This window comes from Diospyros lotus, chromosome 6, assembly GCF_014633365.1.
Source record: "Diospyros lotus cultivar Yz01 chromosome 6, ASM1463336v1, whole genome shotgun sequence".
Taxonomy (NCBI): domain Eukaryota; kingdom Viridiplantae; phylum Streptophyta; class Magnoliopsida; order Ericales; family Ebenaceae; genus Diospyros; species Diospyros lotus.
The window spans coordinates 15,116,943-15,132,015 of NC_068343.1; the positions used below are offsets into that span (position 1 = coordinate 15,116,943).

At 39.8% G+C, this 15,073-nt stretch overlaps 1 protein-coding gene across 1 annotated transcript; it reads left to right on the forward strand.

Annotated features, from left to right (window-relative positions):
• The first annotated feature begins 8,487 nt into the window (after positions 1–8,487).
• Positions 8,488–14,803, forward strand: LOC127803168 (probable rhamnogalacturonate lyase B). The gene is made up of 17 exons (XM_052339221.1): positions 8,488–8,620; positions 8,789–8,884; positions 9,011–9,083; positions 9,194–9,312; positions 11,004–11,054; positions 11,148–11,267; positions 11,355–11,474; positions 11,573–11,708; positions 11,828–11,998; positions 12,246–12,404; positions 12,496–12,602; positions 12,822–12,912; positions 13,002–13,143; positions 13,474–13,627; positions 13,726–13,842; positions 14,056–14,179; positions 14,307–14,803. Exons 2-17 carry the CDS (start codon positions 8,805–8,807, stop codon positions 14,547–14,549), a joined length of 2,007 nt encoding a protein of 668 aa, XP_052195181.1. The 5' UTR covers positions 8,488–8,620; positions 8,789–8,804; the 3' UTR covers positions 14,550–14,803.
• Positions 14,804–15,073: the final 270 nt, after the last annotated feature.

A 15,073-nucleotide genomic window follows, 5' to 3' on the forward strand; every position in this document is an offset into this window, starting at 1 on the left:
TGGGGAGAGTTTTCTGGTTATACTCAGCCTACAGCCTTTCTTTTCCTTATGCTTGCTGAGTCTCTCGACTCACCTTGCTTTCCATCATTCCAGGTAGTGGCGACGTGGGCCATAGCAAGGGAGTCAGCTTTAACGGCAGAGTCGGTGTGGTGTACAGGCAGTCTCGTCAATCCCTATCCACTCTGATGTCTAAGTAGAATTTGCTCTATTATTTTGTACTGTGCCAGGTGTTTTCTCGAGTCTTGTGTATGTCGGCACAGGAGTTTGTGTTTATTTATTTATCTTGTGACCGCTGTATTAGCGGGGTACCCATAGTGCATGCATGTCTTGAGCTTTGCTTCCGCTGTTCTCATTTTTGTGTATGCATGCCGGGGTGGTCTTTGTCTGGTGTCTCATTCTTTTCTCCTCCCGTAGGCGCTCCCGTTCGGGTAGTCCGGGTGGCTGGGATATCCGGGCGGGGGTGCTTACAATGTTGGTATCAGAGCGTAATTTGAGTCAATTTTCTGATACAAGTTCCTGTACACCAAGGTTGTCGGGTAGAGTTAGGGATGTCTAGGTGAATCGAATAGGGTCAAGCTGCGTTGAGTTTTGTTAATTCGTGTAGGAGATTGTGTCCCAATTTGTATTCGTGCAGGAGTGATAAGTGCAAGGATGGGACACTGAGGAGGTATGAATGGAATTTATTTAGGACTTGCGCCTGCTCTAGGTGTTTAGGGTAAGAGGTTGGCATAGCTTTAATAAAATTTCCGATATTTGATGTTATGTGCAGATTTTGAGTATTCCCAATAGGACCCGGAGGCCCAGATCTCGATGTACCCCTACCCAATTTGGATGCCTTCCCAGAATTGCATTGTTTATGGTGTCAGTGGCAACAGGAGTTTGCTTCTGGATGGGGAGGCGGGCAAGACGAAGAGGAGTACCTAGTGGGTTATGTGTATCGGCTTGACGAGTTGTCTCAAGAGATGATCCACGAGATCTTTTTGGGGACTATCAGAGAGACAAGTCCTGTTTTCCCGTGAGCACATGAAGGACATGTGGAGGCGACTGACTAAAGTAGTGATGAATGATGGGAGCCTTACTAGGGATTGATACAGAGTGTGCCCAGGATTGGAACACTACCTGACACTCAATCAGTCTGAGCCACTGTGAGGGTGTCGTCATAACCACCGGAGGGACTTGTTGGACTTAGCTTACTTGGCAGATGATTTGCCGGGCTAACTCTGAGGTGTTTTCTAAAGAGGTCTGGAGTTCCTTGGTCTCGCTAGGTGTTGTCGACGTCCTATTAAGGCTAGCGTCAATGTCATGAGAGATGAGGTCATGGTAAAATGTGAGATGGAGGTCCATGATTGGATTTTGCTAGGGGTGGTACGGGAAGGTCCCACATGGTGGAAAATGTGCTATAGGAGTCTGATGGTAAATGGTAGATCCGTAGGTACCGAGATGTGTATAGGGTGTACTGAGATGAGAAACTGAAGGTTGGGTAATGCGGTAGCTCGTGTGTAACAGTTAAATTGTCTGTACATATTTGGTCGAGAGACGTGTTATTTGATGAGGTATGGAGGTAAATTGAGGTTCTGAGGGGTTTGCATTTTCTTGGAGGTTTAGGGCATCCACCCTAAGTTTAATCGAATCTAGAAGGATAAATTGGAACATTAATACGAAGTCCCAAGAGAGATCTATGATGGGAATTTATTGAGGGATTATTATGGACTTATGAACTTGGAGTTTACAGTGGTTATGCTGTTTGGAGATTTAGCATCACGACCTGGCTATGGTGTGTAGGTGTTTAGTTTTCACAAGTGGAGCGGAGTACAGGTGACGTCGCGGTTGGCGTGACGAAGAGCTAAGGCTGTGAGGTTCTGTAACAAATAGGGTAAAGTAAAGGTGGTAACAGGTGTTTTAGGCTATCGTGGTGCATCCGTGATAATGTGAATTAGAAGTAAGGAAAACCCCTCTACGTTTGGTGTTGTGGGAGATACCCCGGTGTATGGCCACGGCCGAAATTGGATACAGGTCTAAGTAACTATTGGGTTCTGCTGCAAGGATAGTAGTTGCTATGAGTACGCGCGGTGCTAATCACGGACCACATGCCCTAGGGTCGGATTATTGACCGAGTGAGGAGATGAGACTCCTTTGGGTGCTGGTCAAGTGGTACATCGGCAGAAACATGAGATGACTTGTTATGCCAGTCAGATGAACGCTTAACCACATCTTTAAGTTGCTTTTCGTTTTTGAGGCGACTTATGAGATGCCTTAGGAATTAGAACAGTTGTTGACACGGTGATGTGCTATCAGTCGAGTAGGCTACGGAGTTGATAACACCAGTTCTAGAGCTCGTGTTCTAGCTAGCCTATTGAGTCTTCGAGGAGCTCAGGATTCGTAATTAACGGTCAAGAAGAGGTACGGTCCAATTAGCTATTGGGAGTTAAGATCAGTAGCAAGGACAAGACTTAGGATTGGTGGTCATTGAATAAACCGCAATTGGGTATCTTGATTCCTATAAGGAGGGGAGATCTGGTGACGTTTTAGATTCCGAGATGTATTGAGTGGAGAGTGTTTATTCCTTGATAGTCCTGACTAAACGGCTACCCGTATTTATGAACGAGACCCCGAGCATTCGCGGCAAATTATGAGAGAAAGTACTGCCGAGAAAATGATGTGTATCTGGTTAAGAATCAGTTGGCAAAAGTCAGACTAAAGGATATTGTTGCTGAATCCTTGATTGAGTATGTCGTATCGTTTCCATGTTCCCATGGATTGTAAGTATGTGGCAGGTTCCGGTCACGTTATCGAGTATTAGCTTCTTGACATACAAAGAGGTGGCTCTACTCCTGTCACTACCGGTTGTATCCGGAATTAGTTGCGTCTGCATTGAGCCTGGTGCTGCGAGTCAGTTTATCATTAGGATTGAATATCGCTGAATTTTGAGTTGCCTTTAGGTTGATATGTGGTCGAGATAGCTTTGGGGAACGGTTGAGTTATGGTGTGGTAATAGGAGAACCTTGTGGTTATGAGTAATATGATCAATGATGTTCTTTAAGCTGGTTAAGATATTAGTGATCATATCGTGGCCCGATTGAGGTGATGGATTGTGAAGATGTGCTAGCGTGTTAAGTCCCGTAGGACACGTCGTAGACCTTGACTTGTGAGAATTGAAAAATGATGATATGAAATGTCCTGGAAATGATGTTAGGTAATATCACGAGAGATGTGAGCGTATCTTGAGGATATGGATTGAGCACAAATTTCGAGGACGAAATTCTATTAAGGAGGGGAGAATTGTAATATCCCAAAAATAATAGGGATAATTATTTAACCAAAATAATAATAATGATAATAATAATATCAATAAAAGATTAAATTAAATTAATTAATTGAATCAATTAATTTGATTAAACGAGTGGCTGTGCGTGTAAGCTTGGAGGCCAAGCTTTGCACAGTACCACTCTCTGAAAAATTAAACAGAGGAGCAGAGAGTGAGAGATAGAGATCAGAGGGAGCTGAGAGTGAGAGGGCTCGGCTGAGGGAGAGAGAGAGGGAGAGACCGAGAGAGGGAGAGAGAGGCGAGGTGTAGAGCGGCCATGGGAGCTGGCCGAGAGCTCGGCCATGGCAGCCGAGCACCCAGCCGCGGCCATGGGTAAGCGAAGCAGCAGGGCGGCGGGCGGATAGGCGCGGTGGCGCGCGGTGATGGCCGGAGGCAGGCCCGGCGACCAGCGGAGGGCCGGATGGCGAAGGCCGGCCGCGGCCATGCGCTGTTGCAGGCTGCCTGGGTGCGTGGGGAAGACGATGAACAGGAGTGGCCGCTGGGAGAAGAACAGAGGAGAGGAAGAAAGGAAGAAGAAGGAGAAGAAGAAAGGAAGAAGAAGAAAAGAAAGAAGAAAGGAAAGAAGAAGAGAAGAAGGAGAAGGAGAAGGCGCTGGAGCAGTGGGCGCGGAAGAGGAAGAAGAAGAAGAAGAAGAAGAAGAAGAAAAAAGGAGAAGAAAATAAAAGAAGAGGAAAAATATGAAAAAATAAAGGGATTTTGGAATTTTTCGGCAGAGGAAGTGATCAGGTACGTGGGTAAAAATTAGTAGAAGTATTACGTGTTTAAATTATAAATTTTACGCGATTAAAATTAATTAATTTGGGTCCCGATTGTGTTATTTGTTAGGAAATGATTTAATTTGCATCGGGAGCTTGAGAGAGGTCGGAATCAGCTAGTTTCAGGCAAGTTCCTAATCATTTCCTCGTATTCTTTAATTCCCGTGAGAAACCCTGTGATTTCTCGTATTTTATACCCTCCCTTCGTCTGTTTCGACTCGTTTATTAATTATAGAATTTGGAGTCGTTTGATTTAAATTTAATTTATTAAGCTGGCTTTATTAGCGTGATTTAATTTAAAATAAATATGAGACTCGTTGAGATATTAATTGTGGTGCGCTTACGAGGGATTTTAGACGGTTAAATTATTTATATTACACGGTAGATTTATTTAATTAAAGCTGCGATTTTATTTATTGCCAGCGAACGTTTTACTTCGCAGCGGGTGCGCAAGAAAAGCAAGGAACGGCCGTGTAAAGGCAAGCTCTTAACCCTCTCTTCCTGATCTTTAATTCCCGTGGAAGACCCCGTGATTTCCTGTACTTTATTCTCTCCCTTACTTTAATTCGGCTCCTAACCTTATTTGTTAAATTATTATTCATTTGTTCTAATTTAAATTAAATTCGAGGCTTCTATAATTTTATCCGTTGTGAGCCTACGGGGGTTTGTACCGCCCCCACTCCTTTCGGGAATGATGCTGAACCAGTTTGGGGACTAGGTTCCTAGACGTGAGGGTTTAATTACGATTTTATTGGATTTATTTACAGTTTTTCTCAAATTTATTTATGGTTCGGTTAGAGCTATCGAGCAGTGGGGCAAGGGTCGGTTGTTGGTGACGTTGGGGTAGACTATGGTACGGCCCTGATGTGGACCGTCGGGTGGACACCCCTAGTCACTGGCCGTTGACCGGTGCCGGGCACTGCTGACTAGCTCTACCGGTATGTGATTTACTGCATGATTAGATATCTTGTATTACTGTTCATGATTTGATATGCACATGGGTACGGGATGCATGCTGGGATATTCATTTATTGAGTATGCTTGGACACGAACATTCTAGTTTGGTTAGGTTGCATCCACCGCGAGCATATGCATGGCGTGTGGTTTACTATGTGGGCGGAGCATGGCCTGATGCCTGGATGTATGGGCGCCTTGTATCACGTTGATGCTCACTACGCCATTGCATTTTTATGTGCATTGCATGGATACTGGTAGTATTTAGTTCTCGGACGGGAGTACCGTTCCGAGGGAGCCTATGGCTCGGTTGTCGGGAGTACCGACGGATACAGGTGACGGGAGTACCGGCCTGGGACAGCGCGCGCAGGTTTGTGGAGACATTTGTTGCCTTTCAGGGCAGCGGCAGGTTGGTATGGGACTTGGGTGCCAAGTGTCTTATGTGGGCCCCAAGGACCGGTATGTGCTTTTATTTTGTTATGCTATTGAGCTGTTGTGTTGTAGTGTCTCATGGCTTGTGTGTACCTGGGGGTTTATTTTGGGGAGAGTTTTCTGGTTATACTCAGCCTACAGCCTTTCTTTTCCTTATGCTTGCTGAGTCTCTCGACTCACCTTGCTTTCCATCATTCCAGGTAGTGGCGACGTGGGCCATAGCAAGGGAGTCAGCTTTAACGGCAGAGTCGGTGTGGTGTACAGGCAGTCTCGTCAATCCCTATCCACTCTGATGTCTAAGTAGAATTTGCTCTATTATTTTGTACTGTGCCAGGTGTTTTCTCGAGTCTTGTGTATGTCGGCACAGGAGTTTGTGTTTATTTATTTATCTTGTGACCGCTGTATTAGCGGGGTACCCATAGTGCATGCATGTCTTGAGCTTTGCTTCCGCTGTTCTCATTTTTGTGTATGCATGCCGGGGTGGTCTTTGTCTGGTGTCTCATTCTTTTCTCCTCCCGTAGGCGCTCCCGTTCGGGTAGTCCGGGTGGCTGGGATATCCGGGCGGGGGTGCTTACAATTATTATTATTATTATTATTATTATTATTATTCATTGCTGAATAATTATTTTCTTTCAAGTATATATTGTATAAATTCATCATAGTGTTGCTACAAGTTCAAGTTATGTTCTTAACTTTAATAGAAAATTTATTAAGATATAGAAAGAAAAAAGAATAAATTCTATATGACACTCTTGAAGTTTTGCAAAAATGCATAAAGTACTCTTGTATTTTTAGAAATAATTACAAGGACCTCTCAAGCTATTAAAACAAAGGTAAAATGACATTTTACCCCTCTCTCTCTCTCTCTCTCGTTGGTCAGTGGAGATACCAAACCTAAAATACCATTTTATTGGGACCTATTATGGTAGCGTGTGTGATTGTCCATTTTGATGTACTAGAGAATGGCATTGTTTTTGCTAAAACAAACCCTCCTAACCTTGACCCTTATTGACGGCATTCACTTATGATACTACTATTGGGATCTTTATGGAAGGTCAGAAACCAAATAAGTTTCAAAGGAAGATTTTGAGAAATCAAGGAATTGATAGGTATTTGGGCTTCTTCAAGAAATTAGAAATGGTTACTCCTCAGCCAACATCATCACCATTATGTTGTCCTCTTAATTCCTTTTACCTCTAATTATCGTTAACAAACTTATATCACACAAATTGCAGTGGGGTTCAAAATTGCAAGCATTAGTGTGACGAGGGTTCAAAGCAAACCCCATCATCACGTAATGGATTATGTTTGAATCCCATCACAAACTACGAAGGGGTCTTATTGATCCCTATCGTCAGTTGTGAACCTTGTTTATCAATTGTGATATGGCTAGAAAATACGCATATTATGACAATAGCTGATTTCTTGGAACCCTATCGCAACCATCGATATGATAAGGTTCCACCAACCATGGGAGGAAAGAAGGGAGATTGAGGTTAGATAGGGACCAGTAAGGAAGAAAGGTTTCCTAAAAGGCATGGAGAGTAAAGAGAGTTAAGGGTATTTTGAAAATTTTATTAGGTTGTTACGTGACGATAAAGGTAAAAGTTAAACAAGTTTGAAAAAGTACAAAACATAATTTTATAATCAATAAACATTTAAATAAATTAAATTCCAAAGAGGAGAATGCCACATGAAAACCAGTGGCCGAAAAGAGGTCCCTTACCCATCTCCTATAATAATTTTATTTTGGTTATTTTAAAATAACGTATCTCGTATATGAATTACCTCATTAATTAAAGCACATCAATTTTTATCAAACCCTTAACTCCAAATCTTTCCTTTTCAGGCACAACTGAAGAAATTTCAATTATTCATTTTGCATACCGAGCTTCATTCATTCTCGGTGTCAACAGTTAAAACAATTTAAAACAATTGCTTATCAGTAACATTTCAACATTCAAGAATTTAGGCTGCTCGGGTCTAAGTGTTCAAACAATTTGGGCTCAAACCCACAAGGCCGAAATTAACGAAAACAAAATTAGATAAAGAAAAAGGAAACTAGAAAGTCAAAGTTTGGCCTAACAACCATACGACAGGACAATGTCAAACCTTGTTTCCTGCCTTGCATTGAGACGCTGCCCAAAATATTGTACAACCACGTTTAAGCAGGACTTACGGTTCACACACACACACACACACACACACACACACACACAGTCAGCTAGTTTTTAGAAGTCAACCCAATGCCTAATTCCTTAAGTCATGGCCTGCGTCTTCTCATCCAGAAGTTCAGTTTGTGTCAAACAAAACTATACTGAAAAAGGGTATGGAAAAAAGAATGATGAAACTAAAGAGAACAAGATTACAAATTAAACCACGTGATCTAGGTTTTCAATAATAATTAAAAATAGAAACGATCGATATACCGTTGTGCACGGTAATCTCCCTATTAACAAGCTAACCGCCAAGCTAGATTACTCTCTTAATTCATCACAAATCAAATCTTTTAATCAAATTTCTTTGGACATATATATAAAAAAAGGATATCTGATCAATTTTTATATATAGAAAATATCTTAAAACAAATTTGACGGTAACATTGTTTATATATAATCGCATCATGTTGGGTATTTTGGTTTCCAAATATATCACGTGGTGTTAGGTATTATTATATATTTCGTAATAAATAAATATACGAAAGTTTACTTAATATTAGACTTTAATTTGTGTATTGCTGCCAATTTTTGACTTATAGAAAGCTTGTTACTCCTTAATTTATGCAATACATACATGCGATAAAACGTTTGTATTAGACTACTAGTCCACGTTTTATATGTCAAGTGTCGTAATAGAACTGGTGTTTAGTACCGTGTTGAAATCGAATTGGACCTAAACACAGCCCTTTGTGCTTCTGCATCAAACTCGATATATCTATATTTCCAAAACGGGCTGATTTCCATTACGTACACCATATGGGATCCTAATATAACTCAAATCAAATTGTCCAGTTGGCCACCAAATCACAAAAGGAATTGGACTCCATTGAATAGCTCATCATCGAATAATAGTCCATCCCCTCGTTTATTATATAAAGGGTGGCGATCCCCTCCTCCTCTCTCGCTGTGCCATTTGGGTTTTCTTTCGTTTCAAGGTACTGTCTTCGAGCGATCGGTTTAGTTGGTTTCACCTTCTCCAACTGTTCCTGTTGAAAACTAATTCTGGCTAGCTGGTCGTCAACGAGTCTCGTTGATGACGTGTGCGTGTTTTATATATAACTATATGTACATATGAAGCTTTGACGTTAATTATTGGCTTTTAGCTTTAATCTCAGGGATATGGAGAAGGCTGGGTGGAAGAAGAAGCAATGGCTTTTCCTTTGCTTTGTTACTCTCGCATTCTTGGCCTGCAGATTCAGGTACTCAAAAGTTTTTTTTCAGAATGCAGGATTATAATAATAGAAGCTCACGAAACTCAAACTAAAATTCTCTTTTTGTTTGTTTATGAGTATAACTTATTGTTCTTCTGTGGGATCGAATGGCAGAATTGCGAGCGCCGTCAGCCACGACGGGAAGGCGTCTCCGCCGGCCCGGTTGCATAAATTATCGGATGACTATGTAAAGACTGAGATTCCATGATCAAATAAATTACTATGGTTGTTCAGCAATTGAAATTTTCCTTTCTGATACAAATATATATATATATATATATTTATATGGTTGTTTAGGTGGTGATGGACAATGGGCTTGTTCAAGTCACTTTGTCGACGCCGGACGGAAAGGTTACGAGAATACAGTACGATGGAATCGAGAACTTGCTGGAGAACAACAAAGAGTCAAATCGAGGGTGAGCATTCTTCCACTTTTGTGTTCCCTAAGCTAATTTACGTGAATATGCAGACAAAACTAGCTTTATGATAATATCTCTCTCCTAATACTGCATCAATTGCTTCGCAGTGATAATCTCGTGGTAATGAATGCATTAGAACGTCAAAGAGATTGCATGCTCAATTTTCCTGAGCAATTACTAGTGTTTGGCGGGCTGTTTTGGGTTGATTTTTTTTTTTTTTTTTGGTCTAATTGTCATTACGCAATCAGTCTTGCAGAAGTCTAATCTTACAAGTAGAATATGGGGAATGATGGACTATTCTCCTCTGCTATTTCCTAACTTTGAAACTTACTCTTTTTTCAATTCATATATATTCAAGACAAACATCATTTATAGATCATAATTACAAAACCTACCACAAGAATAAGTTAGGCAAATCTTTTTCTTATATATTATCATTCTTTTTAATAAGTTAATAATATAAATAATAATTTTATATAAATTCTTTTACAAGGAATGATGATTACGTATTAATAAAAACTAAATAAGTGACTCTTAGATATCATAATTAACTTATTTTAAATTTATTTTGCATTATAAAACCCATTTCACTTTTGTCAATGTTAAGCCTTTTTTCTTGGGTAGGTCAACAAACCAAACACAAGCTTTTGCTTGATTTGACCGTCACTGGACATAACGTTACCATATTTATTCCTTGGTAACCTCCACTTAATTGTAGTTTGATTGGGCGTATCAACTCCATCGTCAATGTGTGTGTATATATATATATATATAATAATCCATGCCATAGTTACACCAACATTAACCCCAATTAGGTAAATACTGGGAAGTTGCAACACGTGTGTGTACTCGAACTTTAAAATTAGAAGAATGTGTGCGTTTCTTTAGCCAGACATTCCAGTTTGGTGACTTACGATTGATCATCATTACTAGCTAAAACTGACCTCATAATTTTATTTTGCAAAAGAAAATCATAATGACTTTGCAAATTATTATACCAAGTTTATGTTTCCAACGCATTAATTTTTTTTTGCTAATTACCAACTCATTAAGTCTTAATATTTTAAGTTATTTGAAAATTTATATGGGCGCTCTTTTGCAGTTTATTATTTTTTTTATTAAAGATAACACTCATGTTAAGGTTTGAAAGTAGGAGATTTTTATTTTATTTATTTCAAGCATAAGGAGTAATTAAAATTGCAACAAAGTTATGTGTGCAAAAGGAATAGACTTTTAACTTTGACCGGCCCATAAAATTAAGACTTAAAGATTAGTCATATTTTAGTAATTAATATTTTCTTGTTGCACGTAAATGACATTTATAAAATCGATAGTAGTACTTTGTAATAATATTGTAAGTCACACTTCATTGCTTAAACTTAGATTATCATTACAAAAATTATCAGACTCCAACTAACAAAATGAGATTACTCACGAAAATTAGAGTTGAAATTTATGACATAAAAGTTGAAAAATTTGAGCAAGGGAGTCAAGGGTCCTACCAAATGAGGTCGTGAGGTTTGAAAAGACAAATTCTTTCTCGACGAAGAAGTACTGTTGATTCAATTTCAATTTTTGAGTCCTTATTCGAACAAAAGAAGAAATTAATTTTAGACTAAGTTTTGCCTTCTGGCCCAGCAATTGAATGCCACATTGTTTGACCATACATGTGGGAAAATCTGTAACAGGTATTGGGACATCGTATGGAGCGGACAAGAAGGAGATGGCTTAATTGACCAGTGAGTTTGCTTCTTTAACCTATCCTGTCAGTCCAACTGAATCCCATTTTCTTATCAAAATTAATTGCATGGAATTGATTTGCCGCTTTGCAGCCTCGAAGGAACAAGGTATAAGATCATCGCAGCCGACGAAAATCAAATAGAGATTTCGTTCCTGAGCACCTGGAATTCTTCCCGCCATAGCCATGGCCGCCCATTAAATGTCGACAAGAGGTGCATTTCAAACTGCCATTGAATTAATTAAACCCAGAGTTTTCTGTCTCTAAGTATTCTTTATTTTGTCGGAATATACTCGTGTAGGTTTATAATGCTGCGTGGTTCATCCGGTTTTTATACCTACGCGATATTTGAGAGGCTAGAGGGATGGCCTGCAATGACCCTTGTTCAAGCCAGGGTTGCTTTCAAGCTTCAACACAAACTGTAATTAAGGCCATGCATTTGGTTTTCTTTACCGGTTAATTTTGCACGCCATCGGTTTGATAAATTGACCCTGTTTGTGCTGACCTTCGTGCAAACAGGTTTAACTATATGGCGATATCGGATACAAGGCAGAGGTTCATGCCATCCGTATATGACCGGATCAACGGCAAGGAGCTGGACTACAAAGAAGCTGTCCTGCTGACGGACCCACACAACCAAACTTTCAAAGGAGAGGTTGGTGCCCCCAATTTCTTCAATCCTTTGCGAAACTAATATTGCATTGATATGTAATTATTGATATATGAAATTTCTATTATAGTCATCAATGGAATGTATGTTGTGAATTTGGGCAGGTGGACGACAAGTACCAATACTCGGCTGATATCAAGGACAACCGGTTACACGGGTGGATAAGCTACAATGAAGGCGTTGGATTTTGGGTCATTACACCCAATAATGAGTTCCGTGTTGGTGGGCCTCTCAAGCAGGAGCTATCTTCTCACGTTGGCCCAACTAGCTTGGCGGTGAGTAACCTACAAAGCCCATAAAAATTACTTAACCCTTGTATGAACAAATCAAACAAAATGATTAGTAAATGAGCCTAACTGATTTTAAGTATTTGGATAATTGGATTTCGACTATAGGATTAAATTAATCAAAGTGAGGCCTATTTACAGTTTTATTTAAGAGCCTAGTTATTTTCGTCTTCTCTGTCTACCAAAACATAATGATGATGATGGTAAAATGTCAAATGCTGTTGTTGATGTGCAGATGTTCTTCAGCGGCCATTATGCTGGGCCTCCTGTGAGCCTGAGTTTCCAAGATGGGGAGTCCTGGAAGAAGGTTCTCGGGCCGGTTTTCATCTATATTAACAAGGCCTCCAACCCTGATCATCTAGGTAGCACACTTTGGGAAGACGCCAAGCAGCAGGTAGTTTGCACTTTCTGCCCCATTTGATCAAACTGAATAAATAATGTTCAATATGAATCGATCTCCCTGTTAACTCTTCACACTCGCGCAGATGCTGAACGAAACCCAAAGCTGGCCATACAGTTTCCCACTTTCAGCGGACTATGCACATGCTGATCAACGAGCTGTAATCACCGGCAGATTACTAGTCCGTGATAGGTATAGTAGTTCACACCACTACACTTGAACTGTCGCAAAAACAACATGAAGTGTTGCAAAGGCGGCCTTGCAATAATATTAATTCTCTGATTGCTTCAAGAGCTTGTGTAAAACATTCGGTATTTGTAAAGGCTTTCTTAATTAGATTGCGATTCATTTTGGTTGTAGCGTTACTGGAATAGAATGGTTGTAAAATAGCCATTAATTTTCTTTTTTCAGGTACATAAACAAGGAGCTTATGAACGCAAGTTCAGCTTATGTGGGGTTGGCCAAGCCGGGGCAAGTGAGATCTTGGCAAACAGAAAGCAAGGTTATCTTTGTATAATTTGCTATTATAGTTATAGCATGAATGTTAATTAAGACGTGTTTAATTAACCCAAGTTAACGTTATTTCATCAGGATTATCAGTTTTGGACACAAGCTGATGCTGAGGGACACTTTGTGATCAAGGATGTGCGAGAAGGGACTTACAACTTGTATGCATGGGTCCCCGGCATTCTTGGAGATTACAGATATGGCGTTCTAGTTAATGCCACCCCAGGTTTTAACTTTTAACCATCTATGCTTGTTTTTTTCTCCACATTTTTCTACTCTCTTTCCTCTTAGGGAAGTGTCTTTTTATTTAAAAAGATAAACAACTTTATTTTTTATTTGTAATGTGGTAAATTCTGATATTATCATATCATTAATTCTGATAAAAAAAAGAAAGATCAACTTTTGTTATATGGCATTAGTGGTGGTTTTATGCAAGCCTAAGCATGTATAAATTAACATAATCTATTTGTACTTTCGGCAAAAAAATACATAATCTATTTTCAGTTTTATATGATGAATATGATTATGGAGCTTTAATGTATCAAACTTAATGCAGGAAGCCATATCAGGCTGGGTGACCTTGTGTACCATCCACCAAGAAGAGGTCCAACCTTGTGGGAAATAGGCATCCCTGACCGCACTTCTGCCGAATTCTATATTCCCGAGCCAGACCCGGATTACATCAACCGTTTATACACCAAGAGTCAAAAGTATCTCTTTTATTAAAGTACAAATTGTGCTTTTATTATTACAATATTTAATTCGATGAATCTGATCTTGATGAATGTCAATTTCTTCTGCCTAACAGGTTTAGGCAATATGGTCTGTGGGACCGGTACACCGATCTCCATCCTGACGGCGATCTAGTCTACACCATCGGCAAAAGCAATTATCAAAAAGACTGGTTCTTCGCTCATGTTACCAGGTCTTAATTTGTTTCTCTCTTTTCCTCAGCTTCTACTCTGTCACTTCTACAGCTGGTTCCAAAGGAAAACAGGACAACCACCCCAAAATTTTTAGTTAGAAAGCCTATCAAAGATGATGTTTTCTTACGATGTTTGCATGACAGGTACTCAAATTCTGCAACGTTGTTGCTCGATTTGATGTATTTAACGTAAAAGTGGTGGTGTTATTGCAGGAGGAGAAAAGATAACGTTTACGTGCCAACCACATGGAGAATTGTATTCAAACTGTGGAGAGTGAGAAGTGGGAGCTATACCCTCCACATAGCGCTGGCTGCAAGCAGCTTTGCTGAATTGCAAGTATGAATCATGCAATAGTTTGCAAATCACGCACCCCTTTTTTATTCTTTCAGTACGCAGCATTCCATTTATTTTGTGCCCTTCATTTTTGATATAATTGACGCTTGGTCGTGGATTTTTGCTGAAGCTTCGAATAAACGACCAGTCTCGACTCCGGCCTCACTTCACCACGAGGCTCATCGGGCGCGACAACGCCATTGCGCGGCACGGGATTCATGGTCTGTATTCATTGTACAGCGTGGAGGTGCCTAGTTATCTGCTTGTGGGCGGAAATAATACAATTTACTTGACGCAATCAAGAGGCGGGAGCCCCTTCTCAGGGCTCATGTACGATTACATCCGGTTCGAAGGCCCCCCGCAAACAAACTGATATGCGTGCGTGTCTGGATTATGTACGTCCAATACACACACGTATTAGTCAATATGGTTTTTGGTCTAGATGACAATACAGAAAGAAATTGATTTCTTTTCCCTGTTTAGAAATTGAAATTGATTATTCTTTTGTGTTTAGTTTGAAGGTTTCATGTTATTTTCCCAAATTGTAAATTTTACAATTTAATTTGGTGTATATCTTCTTGAATACATAAGGATTGCCATTTAGTCGATTGATTCATTATTCTGTCTCTCTATGTAGTTTTTTTTCAATAAATAAATGTGGAAGTAAATCGTATTATATTATATTTTGTATCGTATCAATATAAATATATAGCATATTAATAAATAAATATAATAGAAAACACCATAATTAAGTATCTAGATAGCATGTCTTGAGGAAGGGGCTTTCAGTCCAAATAACGTGACGGCGATGAATTATTCTATCCATGCATGCCCATATATATGCCTTTTATCAATCTCTCAAACACTTATATACCATATATATTTGGTATAAGAATT